This window comes from Poromitra crassiceps (genome assembly GCF_964638095.1).
Source record: "Poromitra crassiceps genome assembly, chromosome: 4".
NCBI classification, from domain to species: Eukaryota; Metazoa; Chordata; class Actinopteri; order Beryciformes; family Melamphaidae; genus Poromitra; species Poromitra crassiceps.
Window position 1 is genome coordinate 19525356 of NC_139626.1, and position 11963 is coordinate 19537318.

The 11963-nt window shown below is 43.8% G+C and overlaps 1 protein-coding gene across 1 annotated transcript in view; it reads left to right on the top strand.

The window, feature by feature from the left end:
* Positions 1–11043, top strand: part of col1a1b (collagen, type I, alpha 1b) — a 28348-nt gene extending 17305 nt beyond the window's left edge. The window contains exons 33-51 of the mRNA XM_083635094.1: positions 138–245; positions 2132–2185; positions 2344–2397; positions 2531–2638; positions 2847–2900; positions 3006–3059; positions 3201–3362; positions 3539–3646; positions 5112–5219; positions 5450–5503; positions 5743–5850; positions 6030–6083; positions 6193–6300; positions 7994–8047; positions 8266–8373; positions 8505–8793; positions 8927–9117; positions 9257–9499; positions 9753–11043. Of these exons, the coding sequence (XP_083491220.1) occupies positions 138–245; positions 2132–2185; positions 2344–2397; positions 2531–2638; positions 2847–2900; positions 3006–3059; positions 3201–3362; positions 3539–3646; positions 5112–5219; positions 5450–5503; positions 5743–5850; positions 6030–6083; positions 6193–6300; positions 7994–8047; positions 8266–8373; positions 8505–8793; positions 8927–9117; positions 9257–9499; positions 9753–9899 (2166 nt within the window). The 3' untranslated portion in view covers positions 9900–11043. The remainder of the gene's footprint in view (positions 1–137; positions 246–2131; positions 2186–2343; positions 2398–2530; positions 2639–2846; positions 2901–3005; positions 3060–3200; positions 3363–3538; positions 3647–5111; positions 5220–5449; positions 5504–5742; positions 5851–6029; positions 6084–6192; positions 6301–7993; positions 8048–8265; positions 8374–8504; positions 8794–8926; positions 9118–9256; positions 9500–9752) is intronic.
* The last annotated feature ends 920 nt before the right edge of the window (positions 11044–11963 follow it).

An 11963-nucleotide genomic window follows, 5' to 3' on the forward strand; every position in this document is an offset into this window, starting at 1 on the left:
CTCCCAATTATAATTTCATAATCTGTTTGGGTGTGGCTCTTGTAATTAAGGATAGTATATTTTAAATTCATATCAACAAAGCTAGCATTACTTATAGGAAGTAAATGAACAGTGTGTGAACTTCCCTTTCTTCCCAGGGTGATGGTGGAGCCAAGGGTAATGATGGTGCCGGAGGCAAGGACGGTAATCGTGGTATGACTGGTGCTATTGGACCCCCCGGACCTCCTGGTGGTCAGGGTGAGAAGGTGAGATCAGACACAAGTTGGTTTTAAACCTTTAAACATCGAATTGATTCGCTTTCATGATCTCTCTGATGTTTTCTCTTCCTTTTATCATGATTATGGTCAACTCTGTCTTTATTCACATATACTCTTAGGTTTATTCCAAGGCTAAATCGCATTGACATAAACTAGGGGTTCATAAAAAAGTGCTCTTCTTGATACAGGAAACAATTGTATGATTATATCCAGTGTTGGGCAGTAATATAATGTAGTACTCAGCAATATTATTACTTTGAGATTAGTCACAGCAGTGGCCATATCTTGGGTTGAATCTATGAAGCCAGTGCAGAAATTGCATTCTGTCAAATGGCCGGGGGGGAAAGGCGCACGTTACGGTCCAAAAGGAAATTATTCAACATTGTTCTCTATGGAAAAATGACCCGACTTCTCTCGATCTATGCCTTAAATAAACACTTTCCAAATGAGTTTAGGCTATGGTCTGGAAAAACAATTTAAATAATTTTTCATGCTCTCATGGTCTCCGTTTTCTAAATTATGGCGCCATTTCAAGTGAAATAACGATAAATACATTGGATAAATAAGAACAGTAATACTTCCGACCGGTAGAGGCAGCAATGTGCCGCAAGGCATCTAGTCTGCCGGAGAGCTGCAGAAGAAGCTCGACCAGCGTTGCCAGATGTACGATAATTATCGTATTTGTACGATAATTTCGACCTCTGTACGATCAATAATCCCAAAATCCCCCAAATGTACGATAATTTCATCATTTTGTGACACTTAGACGAATCCTACGTCTATCACTCTGTTTATACAATCATCTCTTCAAACAACATATTTGCAGCCAATACGTGCAGGGTGTTTTGTTGTTGTTGCAACGCAGGCTGAGATCACAGTGTTGAAAAATCATGCCAAGTCCAAAAAGTAGCCTGTGATCAACCGCAGCCCCCCCGACATAGGCGCGCCGCGCTGGGGAGGGGGCATACGATAATTTCACTCCAAAAACGATAATTTTGACCCTCTGGTACGATAATTCAACATTTGCCATCTGGCAACACTGAGCTCGACAGATAGCTCGCTAGCAGATTAGCAAGTAGTAATTTAGCAAACTATCAGAAACAGCGTTCATTATCTTTATGATGTTTTAATCTTGTTAGTAGACACATGTAACAATATAGATCCCCATTATGAGGTCACTGACCTCATAATGGGGAAATATGCGTTATTTCGAAATCGGATTTACTTTGTGGAGGCTTAACAGTGGCAAATAGGCTGGGCTGGAGTATTTTCTTCTTCTTTGGTGTTTGACTGTAGGAGGCTCACAGAGACCTGACTCACGTGACACACCCCGGTTATTCGGGCTCCAGATTTGAAGATTTCCCAGAATGCTCCAGGAAAATCCATCCATCCAATCAAACATTACCCGGAAGCAAGAGCTTTAAGGCTTCATTTTGCAGTATCAAAAACTAATGGGTGATGTCACGCTCAGTCCGTCCAGAATATATATACAGTCAATGCTTTACAGTAATCCCAGAAGATAATAAAGTCATAATTCTGAGATTAAAGTCAGAATTGATGTCATCACCGATGTCATTCGAGCAATTGTCATATCATCAGTGAGTGATGTAAACAGTGGTGTCACCAGTGATGTCACGTGAGCAATTACAATCTTACTTGCGGTCTGAGTTTGGGGTCCCTAGATTCTTGTGACGTCAATGTGGGATCACAAGCAAAACAGGTTGGGAACCCCTGCTCTAATTGCTTGTTTTGACATGCAGATTATATTTCATAAGGTTGTGTAAGAAGAACCCTGTGTAAACAAGGCCACTGGCCATGGTCATGACTGACCAGATGGGTTGCTATTGCTAATTCACCCGTGTGTGTGTTTCCAGGGAGAGGGCGGCGCTGTTGGAACTACCGGACCCACCGGTCCTCGTGGTGCCCCTGTAAGTTCATCTGCAAACAAACAATCCAGACAACACTAGAAAACAAACCCAAGATACACATATAATGTACTGTAAAACACAATGATGTAGTACTGTACTCTATGGATGAAACATGTTTGTTGTTCATCTCTAATGCTCCTTTTCTCATAATCCAACAGGGTGAGCGTGGAGAGTCTGGCCCCTCCGGACCCGCTGGATTCGCTGGGCCTCCTGTAAGAACCTCGCCATTATATTTCAATCCAACACTGTCATTTTTCTGTAGATTCAAATGCTTTAAATGATGAAAAACATCTAAGAAGACAGCATGTCTTGAACTGTTTCTTGCCTTGTATCGTCCCACCACAGGGTCTTGATGGTCAGGTTGGTGCCAAGGGAGAGTCTGGTGACAGCGGACCCAAGGGAGATGCTGGTGCCCCTGGACCTTCTGGACCTGTCGGAGCTTCTGGACCTCAGGTAAGTTTGCCCTCCATGCAACTCAAACCACTGTAACTGGTGGCCCAAGCCCACATTTCACCTTAATTCCCACTGACACGGTACAGTCATGGTAAGCAGTCACGTAAGATAGCCAACCACCTGCTGTCACTACATCACAGTCTGTCATCCCAATTTGTTTTTCCCTAATTGTATTGCCTGTCTAACTTATAACTGTTTGTGTCAACAGGGACCTTCTGGTGCTTCTGGACCCAAAGGTGCTCGTGGTGGTGCTGGATCTCCTGTAAGTATCACATCAACTTCAAGGCTACACTCCACACTGATGCTATTGCATGTTAATTTTGAAGTAGAGATGGACTCCTCTCATTCTATTTGTGTGTGTATGTAGGGTGCTACTGGATTCCCTGGACCCGCTGGCAGAGTTGGACCCCCCGGCCCTTCTGTGAGTTTCCCAATGTCCCAATGACTAGCATTTCTTTATGATTCACCTGTGAGCCCATTCCTAAACAACAATCACCAAACATAGATGACATGAAAGTCTCCATTATCTACCTCGGGTTGAGTTGAGTCTGGGTGTTTACAGGGAGCTGGTGGACCCCCCGGACCCCTTGGACCCGCTGGCAAAGAGGGACAGAAGGGAGGTCGTGGTGAGACTGGTGTTGCTGGTCGCCCTGGTGAGGCTGGTGCTGCTGGAGCCCCAGGACCTAGTGGAGAGAAGGGATCTCCTGGCTCTGATGGACCCCTTGTGAGTATCCCCTCAAATTCCATGATAGATGTACCCAGGAGATGATAGTTGAGCAGCTGGTTACCCCCTTAAATGTCCCTTTCTCTCAAGGCATGTGATCACCTAGAATATGCTAGAGTGTTTTGTATGTCTGCAGTGCAGTGGCTAACTGCTGGCTGTGTCCTCTCTCTCTGCAGGGTTCCTCTGGTATCTCTGGACCTCAGGGTATTGCTGGACAGCGTGGTATTGTAGGTCTGCCCGGACAGCGTGGAGAGCGTGGTTTCCCTGGTACCGCCGGACCCGGTGTAAGTATTCCCTCAGTGCTAGTAACACCATGGCTGGAGTGCATCCTACCATTCCCTGGAGACTAATTCTGACTATATACAGTAGGTGGCAGTTATGAGTAGTTGCCTGAGCACACATTTTTACAATAGGTACAAAAAATATCTATGTATACAAAATACATGACAAGACAACATCAAATCACTAAACAGCTACAAATACATAATATGCAAAAACAAGTCAGTAAAATGTAGTTGTGGGTTTGTGGTGAAGCAAGTGCAGCTAACAGTGACCACATCCATTCATCTATGTTTAAAATAATTTAAATAAATGAGGGACTCAAGTTTGAGAATGGCCTGCAGGTCATTCCAGGACCAAGGACCATAGTACTAGTTGAATAGGCTTGCTTTGCCAAACTCTGTTCTGATAGAAAGCACTTTAAACTGAAGCCACCTGTGTGATCTGAGATTATGACTGTTTATAAAAAATGAAAACTTCTTGCTTAAGTAGGTCATTTTCCTGAAATAATCTTAAAAACTAAAATGTACCAGTGATGTAGCCTGCGTAAAGTGAGAGATGACCATCCTACCATGCTGTATAAGGTACAGTGATGGATCCTGAAGCTAGATTTAGTGATATACCTCAGGGCTGGGTGATACAGGGGATCAACTTTAGCCTGTGTAGAAAGCCCAGCGTGAATTTAAATTTATTAGCGAGACAATCAATGTGGTATTTAAAATGTAGGTTTTTGTCCATCCAAATTCCCAGGTATTTGTCTCGCTGATACTGGTCGAGAAAGAATTGACTTGTTCCAAATCAACTTGTACCAGCCAGGTTCCACACACAAGCTTTACAATGAATGGGACAATACTAAAACTGCTAGGCTAACAGAGATGACAAGATGAAAGTAAATGATTTGTAAAGCTCTAGTTCAGGGGTGTCAAACTAATTTTAGTTCATGGGTCACATTGGACCCAATTTGGTCTCAAGTGGGCCAGACAAAGAAAATCAATGCATAATAACCTACAAATAACACCAAAATTTCCAGTTTCTTAGGTACATTTCCAGGTACATTTTAAGAACACCGGTTATTTAACATACGGTTATCTCAGCTACCATAGGCCTATCATATAAAATCTACTGTCTGTAACTGTGCATTACAATTGACGACAACTGTGTAATTCTTCTCTATATTACGGTAATGAAAATAGTTCACCATTTAGTGATGTATACAGAAAATATGGCTACATATCATTGTAATATGAAACATGGTATGATCAATTTAGGTGTCAAATCCTGAGCTTGAAAAGTTGGATTGAAGGACTTCTCAGTGCAATTTTCACACTGCAAAATTATCCTGTGGCCCGGATTGGAACCTTTGGTGGGCCGGTTCTGGCCCCCGGCCTATGTTTGATACCCCTGCTCTAGTTCCTGTCAGAGCTTCCATCTGCAGCCAGAGAACCAAACTCTCTTGTTTTGTGTACTCAGGGTGAGCCCGGAAAGCAGGGACCCTCTGGAACCTTTGGTGAGCGTGGACCCCCCGGACCCATGGGACCCCCCGGACTGTCTGGTGCTCCCGGAGAGGCTGGTCGTGAGGTGAGAGGCCTCAGTATGCTGTGTACTGAATGACAAGCAGAATCACTTTCATCGCCAAGTCTCAGTCTCAGAGTTTCACAACATCTACTAGCTAACACACTGTAGTAGAGACTCTACAATAGACTGTGTGTATTTGTGTACTGCACGCACGCACACACACACATTTAGTAAGCTTGTTGCTAGCCATTGAACACTGTGATGATTGACCGGCATGGTTCTCTATTCTACAGGGATCTGGTGGTCACGATGGTGCTGCTGGTCGCGATGGACCTTCTGGCCCCAAGGTAAGCTAGACTTCCTCTAGAATTAATTTTTATTATCATTATTAAATCCTGAATACTTTCTCACCATTCAACCTCCTGTTATGTTTGAGTCTCAGTAAACAGTGAAAAACGGCATTGACCAAAATAGCTTCTCTATAGAAACAGCACCACTGTTAGCGATTAGCTGCCTAGCATTATCTTTGTTGTTGTTGACTTGACACGACGCCTCTCACTCATTCCCCGTCTGGCTGCTCCTGTAGGGAAACCGTGGTGAGAGTGGTCCTGCTGGTGCCCACGGCGCCCCTGGTGCACCTGGTGCCCCCGGAGCTGTTGGCCCCTCTGGCAAGTCCGGTGACCGTGGAGAGGGTGTAAGTGGCCTTCACTAAGACCTTGATCCAGTAAAGAAAATGTAACTTACTTTGTATAAGCAACTCTGCAGATCCTCATGTTGTATGACAAGGCATTTAAAAACATTTAAGCAACATTCACCAATGAATATCACTGTGATCCACACATAAAGACTTTTCTCACTTTCTCTTTCCTTTAGGGTGCCGCTGGTGCCGCTGGTCCTAGTGGTCCCGCTGGAGCTCGTGGTGGTGCTGTACGTTAGGCACTACTTCACACAAAGCCTGAACATGCAGAAACATAATTCATACGTACACGTACACGACCCTGGGATGACATGTGGGCCCTCTGCTGCTTTCTCTCAGGGCCCTGCTGGTGCTCGTGGTGACAAGGGAGAGACTGGAGAGGCTGGCGACAGAGGCCACAAGGGACACAGAGGATTCACTGGCATGCAGGGTCTCCCCGGACCTTCTGTGAGTAACCTTTTCCCTCATTCCCCTTTAGCCACAACTTTCATTGTTTTGTTGTCCAACTAGATGTTTAGATATTTAATAGGACCTCTAAACCATGGCTGGTTATATATAAAAGTGGCTGGTAAACTTCCCAGCCACTTCTGAAATGTGGAACTATTTAATTGCTAGCTGCTGTTTGTTTCTATCCTGCATTCATGTCTAATGCATGAACTCAGATTATGCAGACCTCAAATTTTGATTACTACAAAAGGTTTATAGTATGCTGTAACACAGTGATTCCCAACCAGGGGTACGTGTACCCCTAGGGGTACTTGAGCAGCTTGCAGGGGGTACTTGGAATGATTGGAGAATACAATTTACCTCCAAAATGATAAATAAATATATATATATTCCAAGTCATTTCATAAGCCCATTGTTAAAATGTGATGTGTGTGCCGCAACTGATAATGCCAAAAAACAACAACTAAAAAGCCCAAACACCGGCAGTTCAGTGAAACATATTTTGTATAGATTTACTTGTATGTAATCATCAACACGCATGAGTGAGGGGTACTATTGTCATGGAAAAACAGCTCAAGGGGTACATAAGACAAAAAAGGTTGGGAACCACTGCTGTAACATAAGTTGTGTTTCCATTACAGTTTTTCGCAAAATAATTGCGATATTTCTACAACTTCGACAATGTACAATTGCGACTTGTAGGCGTTTCCATTGAAGTTGAGTTTGGTACCGTCTGACGGAGCGCACACCTGAACGCAATTCCCATTAGCCTACCAGCAGCTGTCTGCCACAGTGGATCTGCCCCATATCCCGTCCCCTGCATGCTCAAATCCAACCAATGGTCAATGCAAATCACAACATGAAGTTACAACGCATATAAACGAGCCTGATTATCAATTCAAAATAAAATGAGTCGCAAAATGTTGCTGGCTGCGGTGAATGCAGTGAGCGCGACAGGCAGAGGAAAAAAGCCTAATAGCCTAATAGCCTACAACTGGTCCGATTTAGAGATGGAGGGGGGAAAAGGCTGATTTGGTCAATAATCACAATGTTGTGTAGCTATAATTATAACACTGCACCTGAAACGTGTGTAATGTATTACTCACAGTCACTGTATTCACTTCAGTCAGGAGCACGCACCGCACCGGTGTGTGCTTGCTTTTCATCCCCTCGCGCTGTGCCAAATGCGCGCACACAGGCAGCCTGTCACCATGGACCGATTTCTGCCATTAAACATTATCTATTTTATATATATTTTGCATAACACTCGTCTTTCTGCTAGCGTTGCTTCAAAGTTTTCCATTGCTGCGGAGGTTTTGCCACGGCTTATCGAACCGTTTCTTCCTCATTTTTCGCTGCTTTTCCAAAGCAGAATGGGTCACATGACATGCTAATGCGAAAAAACTGTTTCCATTACACTTTTGCGATAAACTGCTATATCGACACGTCTGAAAAACCACCTCATGAGAGCGCAAAAACGTTTTGCGAAATTTACGTGTTTCCATTACCCAATTTCTATTGCGATATTTAGATTTTGCGCATTTCTGATGGTAATGGAAACACGACTATAGTCTCTTAATTCAAGTACAGGTGATACAGGTGACTCAGGCTAGTTTTGACTTCATAGGGCAGGCTATCCATCCATTCTCTTTTCTGAACCTGTGATGTTATTTTCATCTTCATCTGCTTCTAGGGAAACCATGGAGAGCAAGGACCTGCTGGTGCTTCCGGACCTGCTGGACCCAGAGTAAGTACAACTGCTTTTACAATCAAGTCACATTACCAGTAGTAAAAAAAAAAAACGTTGGCTCATGGAAAATAATGATCAAATCAATCATGACAGAGTGAACATAATATCCCAAAAAGCAGCAATATTATACATGAGGTTGGACAGATAAGCAGCACTATAAAATGGCAAATTGGTGTTTTCTCTTAATAAGTGATCATGTGGCTTTTGTTCCATAGGGACCCGCTGGATCTACTGGTGCCCTTGGTAAGGATGGCATGAACGGTCTGCCTGGACCCCTGGGACCCCCTGGACCTCGTGGTCGCAATGGAGAGATGGGACCTGCTGTAAGTTGCACTAGGATGTATTTTTTGTCACAAACAGGCATACCCAGATACCCAGCCATTTAGACATGGCACCCCCCCCCCACACACTCTGAAACTAGTGCAATACATAAACCCCTGCCATCTCCAATCAGGGTCCTCCTGGAACTCCCGGACCCCCCGGCCCCCCTGGACCTCCCGGCAGCGGATTCGACTTCGTCAGCCAGCCTATTCAGGAGAAGGCCCCAGATCCCTTCCGTAGCGGACACGGACACTACCGCGCCGATGACCCCAACATGATGCGTGATCGTGACATGGAGGTCGACACCACCCTCAAGACCCTGACTCAGAAGATCGAGAACATCCGCAGCCCCGAGGGTACCCTGAAGAACCCCGCCCGCATGTGCCGTGACCTGAGGATGTGTCACCCCGAGTGGAAGAGCGGTGAGTGCAGCACACTGCCAATTAATGTACTGATCAATGTACTGATCGAGCCCCTGGAAGAAATCAGCTGTAATCTGAGGATGAGCTCCGTTTCAAACTCTTAACTGTGTATTATCTTCCTGCATTTGCACAGGTACTTACTGGGTCGACCCCAACCAGGGCTCCTCTCTGGATGCCATCAAGGTTCACTGCAACATGGAGACTGGCGAGACTTGCGTCTACCCCTCTGAGACCACCATCCCCATGAAGAACTGGTACCTCAGCAAGAACATCAGAGAGAAGAAGCACGTCTGGTTCAGCGAGTCCATGACCGGTGGATCCCAGGTGAGAACGCAGAGACAGAACCTTTTGGTTTCATTAACTAAAATCAACATTAGAACTCGCACCAATCCATGGACCAGAAGATAAAGATAGCAGCATACGAATTCTAAAAACCCATACCTCTCTCTGTCCCACCCTGCAGTTCCAGTATGGCAGCGATGGAGCCGACCCTGAGGACGTCAACATCCAGATGACCTTCATGCGCCTGATGTCCAACCAGGCCTCTCAGAACGTCACATACCACTGCAAGAACAGCATCGCCTACATGGACTCCGCCACCGGCAACCTGAAGAAGGCCCTGCTGCTCCAGGGCTCCAACGACATTGAGATCAGAGCTGAGGGCAACAGCCGCTTCACATACAGCGTCAGCGAAGACGGCTGCACGGTGAGCGACCTCTCTGTCTGTCTGTCTGTCTGCCTCTCTTTCCCTTATACATTAAATTCGACTTGATAAATCACCCAGCCTTGCCTTTTAGAGAAGCAGCAGAATTGCAGATCCTTATTGCACTCTAGATTGTAACTTGGCAAGTATGTGAAAAGGGAATAGGTAGAAGTAGTGCAATAGAAAATTCCACTTGATTACTTGAGCAAATCGTCAATGGTTTCTGATGTTTGCTCTCGTTTCTTTCCCTCCATAGTCACACACTGGCTCATGGGGCAAGACAGTCATCGACTACAAGACATCAAAAACATCCCGCCTGCCCATCATTGACATTGCTCCTATGGATGTTGGTGCACCTGATCAGGAATTTGGCGTTGAAGTTGGCCCAGTTTGCTTCTTGTAAAAAGGAAAGAAATATGGACATGAAATTGTTGTTTTTTTCTAGCAGTCATCTCTAAATCCTTTTCTATGCAATCAAAACTCATTCGGCTGCCATTGGTCCACTTAAAACCACTCTACTGAAGACGGTGCTTGTGTTTTTCCAGTCATGAGAAGCACTTTGTTGGGACTGCTACTTCAACCGAAACCAACAACAAGGACACTTTAAAAGAATCTTTTGTTTCCACTGGCAACAAGAAAATAATATATACTTGTGTAAAATTTCCCCCTGGAGTTTGAGAAAAAGAAAAGAAAAGAGATCCACACACACAATGAAACAGGTGACTTTTTACCACTGCGGAAGGACATTGAAAACAACAAATGATATGTACCATTTTCTGGTGTTAAATAAATTGTAAAAAGTGTGAAGTGTCTCCTTGTTCTAAATTCATCAAAAACACCTGAATGTGGCTCAGAAAGAAATGGCCCGTAATAGAGCAAGACTCACCTTAATTTTGATACCTTGATGGCTACCTCATACAAGAAGTCACCCCAGTTTTTGTTAAACACAAGGGTATATTTTACACAACAAGTCTATTGGGGAAATCAACAAAAGTCAAAGGTGCTAATATCAATTCAATGAGGTCCAGTTATTGGTGTTTGATTGGGAAGCTGTCAATATCATACTGTAATGTTGCTGCAGAACCTTTGGTGCTAGTAAATTGACTTATTGTCTTGTTGTCTATGCAGTGCAATTGTTTTCTTCTTCAGTGTTGCTTTGATGACAGAAGTCCTTTGAAAGGTGATCACTGCAGATGTAAAACATGCAATCATGTCTTTGTAGATAAAAGAAAGTGACTCTGGTTAAATACCATTCCCCTGCCCATGTGTTCAGTGTTGATCCTTATGTCTGTATGCCCCTGTGGATAACTTCTCTTCACCAAAACAACACACATCTCCCACCCCTTTGTTTTTGTTGTTTGTTGATTTCTTTTCCGCGAAGGGTTTCTTAAAAAAAGAAAGAAAAGAGTAAAAAAGTTCAATTGAAGCAGACCGACTTTCATGGTTTAAAGGAAAGATTCTGTACTTATTTTGTACATGTATAATAAATCAAGATGTTTTTAATTATTTTTGATGCTGAAATAAAGCATGTGAAGTGGTCTACTCAATGGCTGAGTTTTCACTGTTCTGTTTGCAACTGTTGTGAAACTGACATAAGGTTGTAGCATTATGGAAAATAATATGGAAAGTACTTCATATACTCAAGATTAATTCAACACTTTCAGAGTATTGTTCCTTTGACATAGACTTGTTTGCGACATCTAGGATTAAAATAGAATTTTAAAAGAGTTTAAAAATCAATTGTTCCACAACCGTTGCACTGAAATAAGTTTTTACTCGGCAGCAGTGAAAACTAGGCCAATGATTGATATCAGAACCTGGCTTTTCTTTCTAAACACACACACTAGCTTCCTTCCTTTCATCACATCTGCCTTTAAATCACTTATTACAAATCTTACCGGATCAAATGTAGGAGGTAGAATATCACTTGGTCATTCAGCTGTTGCAGTTAGGCTATATATGCATGTGCATTTGTGTGTGATTTCTCATAATCTGAATCCACCAAATCCATCATCTCTCTAATATACAAAATTAGCATGAGAAGAAATAACAGCCTCATAACAAACTGGTAATGGGAGAGGAGATGTGTGTCATTGAGGTGGTTGCCCCCAAAACCGGACAGATACACTAGTGACCCCTTGTGGACTGGTAATGGAACTGCAGAGACTTTATTCTCCTGTTTTATCACCACCATCACTGAACTATTGATACCTCTGACCTGGGACTTTGCTCATAATTTGTTTAGTTACTGGAGGCCGTGTATAGTCTTTAGGATGGTGGGGGATAAAGAAATGACAAGTCAGGTGCCTGTGACAAACAGGTTTGTCAGAAAAAGAGAGAGAACTGATTGCCTGACACTGGGGAACTTGTTCCAGAGGGAAGATGCCCCCGGCCTGCTGGTTTCTACCAGTGGTTTCTACTGAAGGTGTGGAATGACAAAGACTGCATCCAGATAGCATAGAATATG